The 15,347-nt window shown below is 39.9% G+C and overlaps 1 protein-coding gene across 1 annotated transcript in view; it reads left to right on the top strand.

Moving 5' to 3' along the window:
- The window catches only part of helq (helicase, POLQ like), a 44,545-nt gene that overhangs the window by 12,068 nt on the left and 17,130 nt on the right, over positions 1–15,347 (top strand). The window contains exons 5-10 of the mRNA XM_078404029.1: positions 5,194–5,266; positions 7,119–7,216; positions 9,294–9,392; positions 9,730–9,875; positions 10,734–10,973; positions 13,669–13,810. Of these exons, the coding sequence (XP_078260155.1) occupies positions 5,194–5,266; positions 7,119–7,216; positions 9,294–9,392; positions 9,730–9,875; positions 10,734–10,973; positions 13,669–13,810 (798 nt within the window). The remainder of the gene's footprint in view (positions 1–5,193; positions 5,267–7,118; positions 7,217–9,293; positions 9,393–9,729; positions 9,876–10,733; positions 10,974–13,668; positions 13,811–15,347) is intronic.

Here is a 15,347-nt window from a genome sequence, read left to right as displayed (position 1 = left end):
AAGTCGCTGAATCTGTGCAAGTACAAATTGTGGAACAGATAATAGGGCTGCTGCCTCACAACTCTAGTGATGGGATTGTTCAAAGTTTACACATTATCCCTGTGATTGTTCCAGTTTCCTCCCACATCCCAAAGATAGAAAGATTAACAAAATTGAATGCTATACATTGGCCTTGCAGTGTAGGTTGAATCTTTCGGGGTGACAGTAAAGTGGAGAGAATACAATGGGCCTAGTCTAGGGTTAGCCTGAATGGGTGTTTGATGGTCAATGCAAACTCTGGGATGAAGAACCAGTTTCTGTGCTCTGATTGCTGTGAGTTTTGAGGATGGCTACCCACAATGATCTAATAGCCTCTGTTTGTTGCTGTTGGATATTTAGTTCATAATCAAGTCAAGAGCGTTTAATTATGCCACCCTACAACTCCAGAACTGCTTTGATCGCACCCACTGGGACCTGTTTGCACAACAGGCCACCTGTGGTTCAGAGGTAGACTTGGAGGAATACACATCCACTGTGCTCTCCTACATCAATTGCTGTGTGGAGAATGTCACAGCGGACAAGGAAACAAAGATGTTCCCAACCCGGAAACCATGGATGAACAAGGAGGTACAGAATCTGTTGAGGGCACACAACGATGCCTTTAAATCTGGTGACACTTCAGCATACAATGTTGCCAGGTCAAACCTGAACAAAGGTATAAAAAGGGCCAAAGACACCCACAGGCAACAGGTGGAAGACCACTTCAATACCACGGACACCAGAAGCATGTGGCAGGGTGTCAGGGACATCACTGACTACAAGAGCAGCCCTGCCTGCCCCCACAGCGATGTCACACTAACCGACGAGCTTAAAACCTTCTTTGCCCGCTTCGAAACTGGCAACACCACCATGAGTGGAAGAACCCCAGCCATGGCGGAGGGACTGGTCTTAACATTGAGCACACAGGAAGTACAGCGCGCTCTGCGAAGGGTCAACCCACGCAAGGCTGCAGGCCCGGATGGAGTTCAAGGAATGGTACTTAGGGACTGTGCTGAACAGCTGGCTGAGGTATTCACCAGGATCTTTAACCTGTCGTTATCTCTGGCTACGGTCCCCAAGTGCCTGAAGTCGGCTACCATAATGCCGGTGCCGAAAAAAGCAAAGATCACCAACCTGAACGACTACCGTCCGGTTGCCCTAACTCCTATAATCATGAAGTGCTTTGAAAGTCTGGTCCTCACACCAAATCCAGCATCCCTGCCTCACTGGGCTCGCATCAATTTGCATACAGGGCAAACAGATCGACAGAAGACGCCATCTCTCTGGCTCTTCACACTGTCCTGACTCACCTGGAGAGACAGGGCACGTACGTGAGGATGCTATTCATAGACTATAGCTCTGCCTTCAACACGGTCATCCCCACCAAGCTCATCACCAAACTCCACCAGCTAGGCTTCAGCTCGTCGTTATGCGACTGGATCCTGGATTTCTTGATGGAGCGACCGCAGGCAGTGAGAATGGGCCCGCACCTGTCCTCCACTATCACCCTGAGTACCGGCACACCACAGGGCTGTGTTTTGAGCCCCATGCTCTACTCACTATTCACACACGACTATGTTCCTGCATTCGACACCAACACTATTGTCAAGTTTGCAGACGACACAACGGTGATTGGGCTGATCACCAACGGCGATCAAACACACTACAGAGCGGAGGTGCAGAACCTGGCGGACTGGTGCTCAGATAACAACCTGTCCCTAAACACCTCCAAGACCAAGGAGCTGATCATCAACTTCCGACAGTCACATAATGGGGAATACGCTCCGATCTTTATCAACGGGGACAGTGTGGAGAGAGTGTCCAGTTTCAAGTTTCTGGGCACTCACATTTCAGAGGACCTCACATGGTCCACTAACACCGCTGTGCTGGTCAAGAAGGCGCAGTAACGACTGTTCTACCTGAGAACACTGAAAAAGTCTGGTCTGCCCCAACAGCTGCTAACGACCTTCTACCGCTGCATCATAGAGAGCATCCTAATGTGTGGTATCTCCGCTGCACGGAGGCAGAGAGGAGAGCTCTTCAGCGGGTAGTCTATAGAGCTCAGAAGATTATCAGAACACAGCTACCAGCCTTGGAGGGCATCTACAACACACGATGCCTCAGGAAAGCCACCAGCATTCACAAAGACTCCCCTTCCCTGCGCCCCCTCAACGAGGAATGGACCCAACGAGTCCACTTGGTCTAGTTCTGTTTTAAAACTGTTTCTAATTTTGTTTCACTGGGTTGTCTAAATTTATGTTGATTAGCTAATTAATTTATTGCATCGTATGGAAGTCGCATTCCCAATCTCGTTGTACCCCTGTACAATGACAATGACAAAGATATATTGTATTGTATCGTATTGTATCAATGAGTAATAATGTTCAGCAGTTGTAATGTTGTCAAGCTGGCGGAGTTGTCTATCACTTTAAACATATTCTTGTAGTCTACCATGTTTCAAAATTGCCAGATTGAAACAAATAATTCAGAGAGGAGATGAACAAAAATAAGCTTTTCTAAAACAACTGTAGCCAATTTCTGGTATTTTGATGTATTCACAAAGGAATTACAATACACTTAAAATGATGGGATTCTATAACTAAACAATAATTCTGAACATATATGTTATCGAGAATTTGTGCCATTTTCATTTCACGAAAGCCAATAATTTTCAGGGTATTTTAGAGTGACATTAGTTGAAATAACATATAATTTAAAGTAATTTATTTTGATTACATTAAAGAAGGCTGTAAACACCGCAACCCCAGGAATTGCACTGGATCATAAACAGAGACTCTGTGCTTGACCCATTACACTGAGTATTTATCAGTTTGATAATTATGATGTGGATACTTAATATTCTGTCATCATGACAAGAGCAAAATCTGTCCTATTGAGCTTGTATGGAAGTAAAGTGGATGAAGCAAACTAATCTTCAAAGGTATTTATTCACAAAATGCTGGAGTAACTCAGCAGGTCAGGCAACATCTCGGGAGAGAAGGAATGGGTGACGTTTCGGGTCGAGACCCTTCTTCAGAATGATGAGTCTGAAGAAGGGTCTCGACCCGAAACGTCACCCATTCCTTCTCTCCCGAGATGCTGCCTGACCTGCTGAGTTACTCCAGCATTTTGTGAATAAATACCTTCGATTTGTACCAGCATCTGCAGTTATTTTCTTAAACTAATCTTCAACTTGCTCACTGGTGTTTCCTAGCTTGAATGAATTTACTGTGGGTTCTTATTCATACTACATAGACATAAAACAGTATGGTACACCACAGGGACTGGCCCTTCAGCCCACGATGACTGTGCTGACCATGATGCCAAATTAAACTAAGCACATCTGCCTGCACATAATCCATATCTTTATTCCCTGCACATTCATGTCTCTACTTAAATGCCTTGTAAACATCACTACTGTATCTATTTCCACCCACTCCCCTGGCAGTACATTGCAGGCATCTACCACTATCTATGAAAAAGCAAAGAACTTGCAGCAAAAGGATTTTTCAAACCAGCCTTTTATATTTTGTTTTGTCGAACTCCAACTTTTGTATAATTTTCCTCCTCTTGTACTGTCAAATAGTTAAATTGAATGAAAGAAAAATGAGCAGCATCCTCATAATTGTTATAGAAAATGAAATGCTGTTTATTTCAGTGGTATTAATGTTGACACAGAGTATGTGTCACTTGATGGATTGGTCATTAAAGCTATCTTTGCAATACACAAAAATAAGTAGCTTTTATCTTCTTCGTAATGCCTTTCTGCACAGTTATTGTGGCAGTCCTTGTGCATATGGGATCAGTATGTAGATCCAGCCTGAACCTCGTGCTTGTGTCTTGGACAATGCCTGTAGTGGTGCTGCAACTGTGCAGCTCACAACCTACAGCCATTCGTGTAGGAAAATAACTGCAGATGCTGGTACAAATCGAAGGTAAGACAAAATGCTGGAGTAACTCAGCAGGTCAGGCAGCATCTAGGAGAGAGGGAATGGGTGACGTCTCGACCTGAAACGTCACCCATTCCCTCTCTCCTAGATGCTGCCTGACCTGCTGAGTTACTCCAGCATTTTATGATACCTACAGCCATCCTGTGACTATAGCAATCCATGAATAACCAGATTCATAGGTAGCAGAAAATAAGCCTGATTCAATGAATGGCCCAGATAGCATTTCACAAGCCTGAAATAAGACCAATAAAAGGTGGTAACACTCAAAATCAGATAACATCTGCATTAATGTTTCAGGCCAAAGACCTCACATTAGAACTGGCAATGGAAGAAAATAAATTTGTATCAAGTTGCAGAGAGGGTGGTTAGTACAAGGGAATTGTTCTGATGGTGTGAAGTTAAGGTCACCATCGTGAGATGCTTTTCATAATCAAATGGTTGATAAATTAATCAGGGCAGTTGGAGAGAGAGGGGGAGTAAAACAACCAAAGGAACTTGTATTCATTGTGAATTCCTTAAGAATTGTTCACAATGCTTCACTTATAGAACGTACAGAAATGAGGCCAACAGGATGTTATGAGCCTTTTGGCTGCCATGGATAAGTTCCACCACAAGCTACAATACGTTTGATAGCTTGTGCTGTCAAAAATCTTTTCCACAATCTCTAAAAAGATCTGAAAATCGGATACAATTAGAAAGGTTTTAAGTATATTTAAAAAATCATAAATTAAATGTAGTAATTTAACAAATTCCCTCAAAAGCCTTGCTCCATTTTCTTTGCATTGCCCCTCCCCTAATCTAACCTGTGACAAGATCATCATTCTTCCTGTTGAAACTTCTACTTTGCTATTGATAACAGCTTGTCATGTAAGTACATAAAAATGATGGCTCGGGCAATCTGTCTTATTCAGTTACGTTGTTAATGGGGCATTATCTTCATAAAGTATTGAATAATGTCTATCCACCAGCAGGCATGCATTTGTCTTGGGTGAGACTGAAATAATCACCCCCTCTCTCCATTGTTCCCACTGATGCCTTTAATTCCCACTCCCAGCCTATTCTCAAAACGTAAGCATTCAGTTATTTGTCATCTTGCCTTTATCCTCACTAATGCACGATAGAAATGTTTAGTCCCTTCTGAAATGGCTTGTTGCACTTTTCTAAGTTAATCAAGCTAAATAAATGCACACCTAGTTATCCTTAGGCTTTTTCTGTTCTATCACAGCTGCACATGCTTGGTGAAGGGAGTCGTGGAGCAGTCCTGGAAATGGCATTGTCTAAAATCCTCTACACAAGCAGTGAGTAACATTTTAACAACAGTTTATGTTTTGTTAATTGTTCAGTTCTTTATGAGAACCCAAGTAATTTGCTAAACATAGGAGTGGATACAAATTACTACCGCAAGCAGTACATACTGAACTGTTTCTGTTTGGCTCAAGAATGTGATAAGAAGACATTTATGCAGTTAACCTGACCAAGATTTGTCGAAGCAGCCACCAACAGAATATGTAATGTAGATAACAATTTAATGCTGTGAAAAGAATGGGGAAGCATTGTCCTGCTATTTTTCAAAACTCTCTTGTATTCGCTATAAATTTCCTCTGTGATATGAAATTTCTATTAGATTTTTTCCTCACTAACTGTCATACTGCAACAATTCATCATTGGCCAACCCGACTCTCATAACTAATAGACAATAGACAATAGTGCAGGAGTAGGCCATTCGGCCCTTCGAGCCAGCACCACCATTCAATGTGATCATGGCTGATCATTCTCAATCAGTACCCCGTTCCTGTCTTCTCCCCATACCCCCCTGACTCCGCTATCCTTAAGAGCTCTATCAAGCTCTCTCTTGAATGCATCCAGAGAATTGGCCTCCACTGCCTTCTGAGGCAGAGAATTCCACAGATTTACAACTCTCTGACTGAAAAAGTTTTTCCTCATCTCTGTTCTAAATGGCCTACCCCTTACTCTTAAACTGTGGCCCCTGGTTCTGGACTCCCCCAACATTGGGAACATGTTTCCTGTCTCTAATGTGTCCAATCCCTTAATAATCTTATATGTTTCGATAAGATCCCCTCTCATCCTTCTAAATTCCAGTGTATACAAGCCTAGCCGCTCCAGTCTTTCAAGATAGGACAGTCCCGCCATTCCGGGAATTAACCTAGTAAACCTACACTGCACGCCCTCAATAGCAAGAATATCCTTCCTCAAATTTGGAGACCAAAACTGCACACAGTACTCCAAGTGCGGTCTCACTAGAGCCCTGTACAACTGCAGAAGAACCTCTTTGCTCCTGTACTCAACTCCTCTTGTTATGAAGGCCAACATTCCATTGGCTTTCTTCACTGCCTGCTGTACCTGCATGCTTCCTTTCAGTGACTGATGCACTAGGACACCCAGATCTCGTTGTAAATAGATGATTTAAAGTTTGTGTTTTACATTATTACGTGACCTGGTTTACGTAAGAAAAAGTGACAGATAGATGCCCAGAATTTAAAAAGGATAAACTAAAGATAGTCTTTACTCTGGTTTTACATAATGGAGCATTCTACATCGCGGGTAAGCTACCAAATAGATGCTGTACCTGTACTTGAGTTCTGGTGTTAATCTATATTTTAAAGAAAGTAATCCAACAACTTAAACTAGTGACACAAATGTTTTTGACAGAGGGAGTACACCTCATTGTAAATTAGAAGAGTGAAGCAATGATTCAACTGGCATTTGATCCAAACTGATGATGAAAAGCATAGCTTCTGGCATGCATTGAGTATTGTAATAATACAATTTAAAATGTCCATGATCCATTTTAATAATTGGTTGATGGTTTGGAATAAAATAAATATTTGCTCAATGTGCACAACCCAGATGTTTTTGATTGGTAATTAAAGAATTTGTTGTAAATAAATGGTTTGAAAGTGATATTGGAAAACTTGGTTATTTTAAACATTGGAAGAACTCTTTAAATTAAGCATTAAATTTAGTATTGTCCATATTGATTTATCCGTTATCAACATTAATCATCAGAGCAAGCTTACATATAAATAAATAACAATTTTACTGGAAAAGCTAGTTTGCCCAATTCCAAATAAATGGCTGACAATCAATAAATGTTTGACATTTAACATTCTATTTTATTTCCATTTCCAGAAACCACACAAATCATTGGAATGAGTGCAACTTTGAATAATGTTAGCGATTTGCAGCACTTTCTGAAAGCAGAACATTATACCAGCAACTTTCGACCTGTGAGTGCGATCCACTTCACTTTTCTGTTCCTGATCCCAAATTATCGTAAGGATAGCGGAGTCAGGGGGTATGGGGAGAAGGCAGGAACGGGGTACTGATTGAGAATGATCAGCCATGATCACATTGAATGGCGGTGCTGGCTCGAAGGGCCGAATGGCCTCCTCCTGCACCTATTGTCTATTGTCTATTAATGATTTAATTAGAGATGCTGGTTTTTACTGAGCTATAAAGGGATTCTGTTCAAAGTTGCTCTTTAACGTCATCTTGCATACTTATATAAGGAATTTGTATTCCTGATCTATCTTAAGTACAAGAACACAAAATAAAAACAGATAACTGATGCCAGTTTCATTCACTTGAGACGTTTAACCAATCTGAAATCCAGTTTCATGAACAAAAGTAGAAAAACATCAGTGGAGAAAATTGGGCCCTAAAATAGGTAAATTTGCAGACTCTTACTGTCTATTTGGACTATCCCTGAATCTAATCAAAGCAAACAAAAGAACATTGGAGTGAAATAAATGAGAGTGGGAAAAGTCTCTTTGTAGCTTGACTAAATTAACAACATCCATTGTATTGTGAGAATAGCTTGTCTAATCATATAACATTTTTTTTGGTGGCAATTAATGCAATGCGTTACTTAATTTGTAATATCAGGTTAGCAGGAAAACGAGAATTTAGCATTTTGGTTTTTGCTAACGTAAAAAAGGACAATTTTGCATTTTCGGACTAAAGAGCCATTTGAACATGAAAAAATAACATGCAAAGTGCTGGAGTAACTCAGCAGGTCAGGCAGCATCTCTGGAGAACAAGGATAGTTGACAATTCAGGTCGGGATTCATCTCGGCTGGAAACATCATAATCCATGATCTCCAGATATGCTGCCTAGCTCGCTGAGTTACTCCAGCAGTTTGGTCTTTTTTTAAAAACCAGCATCTGCAGTTACTTTTTTGTACATTTCAATACGTGATACACTTTGTTCCATGGTGTTTCGTCTGTTATTTTAAATTTGTTAAATGAGGAATCACAGCCACTCCATTTCTTTCTGCCATTACCTGGTGCCCAGGATTTACTGATTCATTAGCCTGACAAAGGTAAGAGAAATTAGACTGTAATTGGCAAAATTGAATTCGTGATCTTGTTTCATAGCAGTGTGGATTTAACAGCAGTCAACCTGAGCTTTGTTTTAAGAATATTCCAGTGATAGTTCACTTGCAATGAAAGTCCAGGTAAGCTTTATAATTCGGAAAATGGGATGTGTATGTCTTTTCACGAGGTTGAGGAATTCCTGGTTGATAGTATTTAAAGTTATTATACAAGTAAAAATCCTTTAGAAGTGTCATGATTAAAATATCACACGGTAGTTATGATAGAAAATATTATTGCTTTAAGGGTTTGCATTGACTAGCATCAATTGCCAAGATGCTTCACCTTTGTAATCACAATGTTGTCAGTAAAAGACTGATGTTGCACAGGGTGTGGCTCTCACTAATGAAGGGATGAAATCTTCCTCTGTTGGCTACCAGTAGAGTTTTTCGACTGATAGACTTCAGCGTGGACTGATAGACTTTAGAGACGCAGCCCAGAAACAGGCCATTCATCCCACAGAGTCCACGCTGACCAGTGATCACCCCATACACTACCACATTCATACACATGAGGGACACTTTACAATTTTATCAAAGCCAATTAACCTATGAATTTGTACATCTTCGGAGTGTGGGAGGAAACTGTAACACTCAGAGAAAACCCACACCGTCATGGGGAGAATGTACAAGCTCTGTATAGGCAGTCTCCATGGTTGGCTTCGAACCCAGATCTCTGGCGCTGTAAGGCTGCAACTCTACCGCTGCGCCACTATGCCGTCTCTTTGATGAAATGATATTAAGCAATGCCAATCAAACAATGGCATACATTTTCTAATGAATGCTGACGGCACATTTGGAGATGAAGATGATAAAGAAAACAATGGTGTTATTGCAGGTTAAATCATGTACAAAGTGTTGGTGCCCAGGAAGTTTTATTGTGTTTGGCTGTGTTTAAACTTGTTAAACTTGACTACAATTTTTTTTTTAGATCCAGTTAAAAGAATATGTTAAAATTCGAGATAGTATTTATGAAGTGGACAACAAATCAGAAGACAGTTTTACATTTGCTCGCCTGTTGAACTACAAGGTAAATTATAATGCAAAATTATTTGTCTTTCAAAGTGCCAGATGGTCCAAGCTTATAACTAATTGCAATTCAAATTGCCAATATACTTCTGTTTAGATACTTACAACAATGGAATTGTTTTTGTATTCCTACTAATTTGTTAAAACATTCTGAAGAGCTTCAAGCAAAACTGTACTAGGCCACGTGGACAGGTATTAGGCTATCACGAGCATCAATATTAGTATTGTTATAATAGTGTGAACAGATTGAACATTTGTGATATTTGTGATATTTATTGGAATGTATTGGTATTGTGGAGACAGATTGTGATTTTTTAAAATTTTGTTCGTTCTTATAGTATTCAAGTAATATGAAGAAGATTGATCCAGATCATCTAATTGCACTTGTGACTGAAATTATCCCACAACACTCCTGTCTTTTGTTCTGTCCGACTAAAAAGAATTGTGAAAATGTGAGCAAGATGCTCTGCAAGTATTTAAGCAAGTATGCACACAATTACTGCACATTCACATTTTGGAATGTCATTTGTTGCATTTTCAAGCAACCACATGTGTGAGTAAATTATTAATAATTGAGTACAGCCTAGCTAAATTTGCCTTTAGATATCTAATCTGATTCAACAGTTTATTGTTGTAATAGTTTTCACGTTACTTCTCTCTAGATTCCATTTGGGAAGGAAATCATTTTGTACTAGCTGTGGTGTCAACATATATATTTATTGCCTGAATGTAATAATAATGATATCACTTAATCCAACATGGAGAATGTTAAATGGTAACCAGAATCCTCACTAATGACTATGGGCAAAAAATACAGGCATAAGATGGCAATGGATCAATCATAATTAAAATAATCTTTACACCAAGAGTTGTGAAGCTATGCAATCTATTGCATTGGCTATTGTTTCTGATAGGGACACTGTGAATGTTCCAAAGTTAGATTGAATCACACAATAAAAAGATAGGGTGAAAGGGATATTGCAACTTGGGTAGGTGTAAATAGTACTAGATTTACTTGATAATTGGGACATGGGTAAACCACAAATAGGTTGTTTCCATGTTATGACTTGTGTATTTGCCAATAGGTTCATGTGATAGGAGCAGATTTAGGCTATTAAGCCCATCAAGTCTACTCCACCATTCAATCATGGGTGATCTATCTTCCCCTCTTAACCCCATTCTCCTGCCTTCTCTCCATAATCCATGACACCTATACAAATCAAGAATGTATCTATCTCTGCCTTAAATATATAAATTCTATACTAAATCAAACATTTTAATAATTTGCTGTCATATTCAAGTGCTGATTTTGTTAATCCTCTCAGTTATGTGTTTTTCCCAGGTCATTCCTTTCTGTAAAGGTGAAAGAAAAGTGTGCTCTTATTGCGGAATTGAAAGACATCGGAAATGGTGTGATATGCCCTGTTTTACGTGGAACCGTGCCTTATGGATTGGCATACCATCATAGCGGGCTGACAAATGATGAAAGAAAGGTTATAGAGCAGGCCTACTCTGAAGGAATACTCTGCTTGCTAAGTTGTACATCAACACTGGCTGCTGGTGTTAACTTACCAGCTCGGAGGTTAGTGCCAAATCATTACTAAACTATTAGAGAAAAAGTCTGTATGATCGCCTGTAAAGTTTTGTGTTAGTGTGTGATTCTCATTCATTGCTTTTCTTTCATCTTATCTGACTCGCTGTTTAAGAACTTCATAAGAATCATAAGAAGGGTAAACTTATATTCAGTCAGCTGAGTACATGCAAATTTAAATAGAGTCTGATGCAAAACAAAATTGGTCTGACGAAACGTCTTGACCCAAAAAGTCATCTATTCCTTTTCGCCAGATATGCTGCCTGACCCGCTGGGTTCCTCCAGCATTTTGTGTCTATTTTCAATCAAATCTTTGATTTGCCATTCAGTCATACCAATAATAAGCAACAAAACACACAAAATACATTTTAACATAAACAAGACATCCATTTTAACATGTATGCAATGTTACTCTGCCAATGCTATGATCTTCAATCTGGTCGATTATCTCAGAAATCCCCTCCCAGCTTGGACTCTTCTGACAGTATTCATAATGGCAATTGTGAGGGAGGGTCCTCTGAGAGATGCTGAGGAATGTAAGATGGAGCAGATGTTTGATCTCATCATCCAACATATGTTGCCTTGCCTCTTGGAACTCTTGAGTATTCGTGGGACTGAAAGCAACATAAATAGGTGAATGTGTTAGTTAAAAGTGTTTGCTGTTTCAGCATCTGCAGTTTTTCTTTTTGGATTTTCAAAAGGTTTTGATCACTTTGATCTCAAAATTGCAGAGTGGTAAAATGGAAAGAAATCTGCTGGAAATACTTAGCATATGAAGCAGCATTCTGGAGAATGTTTTAAGTCAATGACCAGTCATCAAATGGTTTGATCATGCACCAAATCTATTTATTATGAATACTGGACACTGAGACATCATCAACTGCTGCCATTGTTTTAAACGAACTTTAAGGAGTTTCAGGAGGAATTTCTCATTGTTGAATGAGATTTTATTGGCTAGAAATATTAACCTAAATTCATTAGGTAATAAAATAACTCCAGATGTTTGACAATAGACAATAGACAATAGGTGCAGGAGTAGGCCATTCAGCCCTTCGAGCCAGCACCGCCATTCAATGCGATCATGGCTGATCACACTCAATCAGTACCCCGTTCCTGCCTTCTCCCCATACCCCCTCACTCCGCTATCCTTAAGAGCTCTATCCAGCTCTCTCTCCAGCTCTCTCTTGAAAGCATCCAACGAACTGGCCTCCACTGCCTTCTGTTTGCCTATCTTTGTTTATACCAAAGATAGACACAAAATACTGGAGTAACACGGCGGTCAGGCAACATCTTTTGAGAAACTGGATATGTGATGTTTTGGATTGGGACTGAAGAAGGGTCCCGACCTGAAAGTTATCTATCCATTTCCTCCAGAATTGTTGCTGGCCAGCTGAGTTACTTCAACATTTTGTATTTATGTTTAGCCTAAATTCATGTTCCTTTCAGATTGTATCCCAATGTAATTGATGAATTGTAACTAACATTATTCTCAGCTTCATTGACTGCAATGTTGGATAGTTATCGCTGTTAAACTGTAACACAAAGTATTCAAACTGTCAACTATTATTTACATAAGTAAAGTGGAGTTTCTTGAAGAAACTAAACCTGGCTGTCAATCTGAGTTCTTTAAACAGCCGGACACTAAAGAGGAAATAGTTATGTTGCAAATAAAAATTTCTGTAATTGTATCAGGGATTTGTTCATGTGCTGTATACAGCATTGGAGATCCTGCAAAGCAGGAACTAAGAGAAATATAAGAAAATAACTGCAGATGCTGGTACAAATCGAAGGTATTTATTCACAAAATGCTGGAATAACTCAGCAGGTCAGGCAGCATCTCAGGAGAGAAGGAATGGGTGACGTCTCGGGTCGAGACCCTTCTTCAAACTGAGGGGGTCAAAATGTGGTCGTAGAGTAGGAGGGCAGGAGAAATCACAGAGGGGGAGCAGCGAGAGAGCGTTGCTAAACTCTCGTCGAAGAGAGGAGGAGAACTTCTTCAAAGTGGACATACCTTGAGGAGAAATCGCAGTGGAGCAACAAGTAGTATAAGAAAATAACTGCAGATGCTGGTACAAATCGAAGGTATTTCTTCACAAAATGCTGGAGTAACTCAGCAGGTCAGGCAGCATCTCAGGAGAGAAGGAATGGGTGACGTCTCGGGTCGAGACCCTTCTTCAGACTGAGAGAATATTAAATTGCTCACACCAACTAAGGAACTAAGAGAATATTAAATTGCTCACACGGACATGTCCCATCTACACTAGTCCCATCTACCTATGTTTGGCCCATATCCCTTTAAACCTATCCTATCTGAAGAAGAGTCTCAACCTGAAACGTCACCCATTCCTTCTCTCCAGAGATGCAGCCTGTCCCGCTGAGTTACTCCAGCTTTTTGTGTCTATCCTTATACCTGTCTAAATATTTCTTAAACATTGTGACAGGATCTGCCTCAGCTACCTCCTCTGGCAGTTCGTTCCATACACCCACCACCCTTTCTGTAAAATAGTAACCTTCAGTTCTTATTAAATCTTTCCCTTCTCACCTTAAACCTATGTATGGTGTTGTTCAGGAGAATCAGCTAGTTTGGAAAAGGTTATAGTTGGATTTCCGTTGGTTTGATGTCTTTCTAATACTCCATTTTTTTCAGATTTTACTTGTGTCTCACTATTTGTTTTTAACCTCCTAGGGTTATCCTGAGATCTCCTTATGTTGCCAGGGATTTCCTGAAGAGAAATCAGTACAAACAGATGGTTGGTCGAGCTGGACGAGCTGGTATTGACACAGAAGGAGAAAGCATTCTGATAACGCAGGAGCAAGATAAGAAGCTGGTATCGTCATTGTTTACATTAAAATGCCTTCTTTCTTAAATACTGGACTTTTCCTCAGAACTCAATGGGATTATTTATGGTGCCGCACATTAGTTCGCATCTATAGCTATGTTCAAAGATTAATGTCCAGGAAATGTAGGTGAATATATATACAATTTAGTTAAACTACAACTTAGTCTTACTCAGGTAGAAGAAGCCTTACACTTGCCACCCTGTACTCCTCCGTGAATACAATACATTGTCTTTGTCTTCTCAAATTGTCAATGTGCAGAAGTGGCCAGTAATTGGTTGGGAAATAAGATGAGATTAAACATTTGTTCTCTGATAGTGCATGTTTTCAATAATGGTAGATGAAACAAGTATAATATTCCATTATACCTAATCAAGTGTCACAGGTGGTTACCAAGTGAAAAAGGTGAAGGAAATGTGTAGAACTGGTGTAGCTGGACTTCAGTAAGAAAAGAATGAGAGCCATCCATTTTGAAACTGAGAAAGACAAACAGTTGCTGAATGTTATTCTAATTGGAGTTATGCAGTATCAATAGGATTTTGGTTCCTATCCACCCAAATTGCTGAGAGCTTGTCCACATATAGAAAATTAGGCAAAAATATTGATTCTGTATCTCAAGGGCTTATACTTGAAAAGTAAAGTACAGGCCATCCCTAGTTTACAGATGCTCGACTTTTGGTCACCCCAACACATGGACCAGCTCCCAAGATATTACTAAATTCAAAAGTCTGATGCACGTACAAACATTTATTCTTATGAATGACTGGATTAGCTGCTCCTCACTTTCTATTTTCAGTAAATGCTCTTTCTTATCAGTCTTACATGCTATTGGTGTCATTCGTTGCAGTACTATGGAGTTATGGTTACCATATCCAGTGCTTTCTCCTTTTTATGTGTATTTTCTGATTTATAGACAAAATCAACCTGTGGATATTTATAAAAGCAAAATCTATCCTTACTGGGGAACAGTCTGTAATATTTCTTTTTTGATCCCAATCAGGGATATTGTATTAACTTTCAAAATAAAATATAACCCCACCCTGTTTGTCTTGCAGCTGTCTACAATCTGCTGGTACTTTTCTTACTCTCATTCCTATTGGCCAATCCCAACAAGGTGGGATTGTCCCCATTTTATTACTCCACTCCATCCATGTAGCCTCACTGGACGATCCTTCAACATTGTAATAAAGGACTCCTACCATAATGTTCTCCTTAATCAATAAAGTAACTTCCCATCCTCTTTAACCCCACCGCTGTCTCACGTATAACCTGTGCAATTTGAAAGAAACGTGAAGGGAAAAAGCACATATCAATCTGGCACAGTTTTCGGTGAACTGGTAAGATCCAAAGTGTTGGAGTAATTCAGTGGATCAGGCAGCAGAGGGTACGGAAGCTGGGAGAGAGGAGAGGTAGGACAAAGCTTGGCAGGTAACAGGTGAACGCAGGCGAGGGAGTGTTTTGACAGGCAAATAGTTGGACAAAGACCAGAGATTAAAATAGAAGATGTGAAGGAAAAGGATTGTAGAG

Source organism: Rhinoraja longicauda, chromosome 1, assembly GCF_053455715.1.
Source record: "Rhinoraja longicauda isolate Sanriku21f chromosome 1, sRhiLon1.1, whole genome shotgun sequence".
Lineage (NCBI taxonomy): Eukaryota > Metazoa > Chordata > Chondrichthyes > Rajiformes > Arhynchobatidae > Rhinoraja > Rhinoraja longicauda.
The sequence above is the reverse complement of the archived record's forward strand: the minus strand, read 5'-3'. Positions and strand labels throughout refer to the sequence as shown.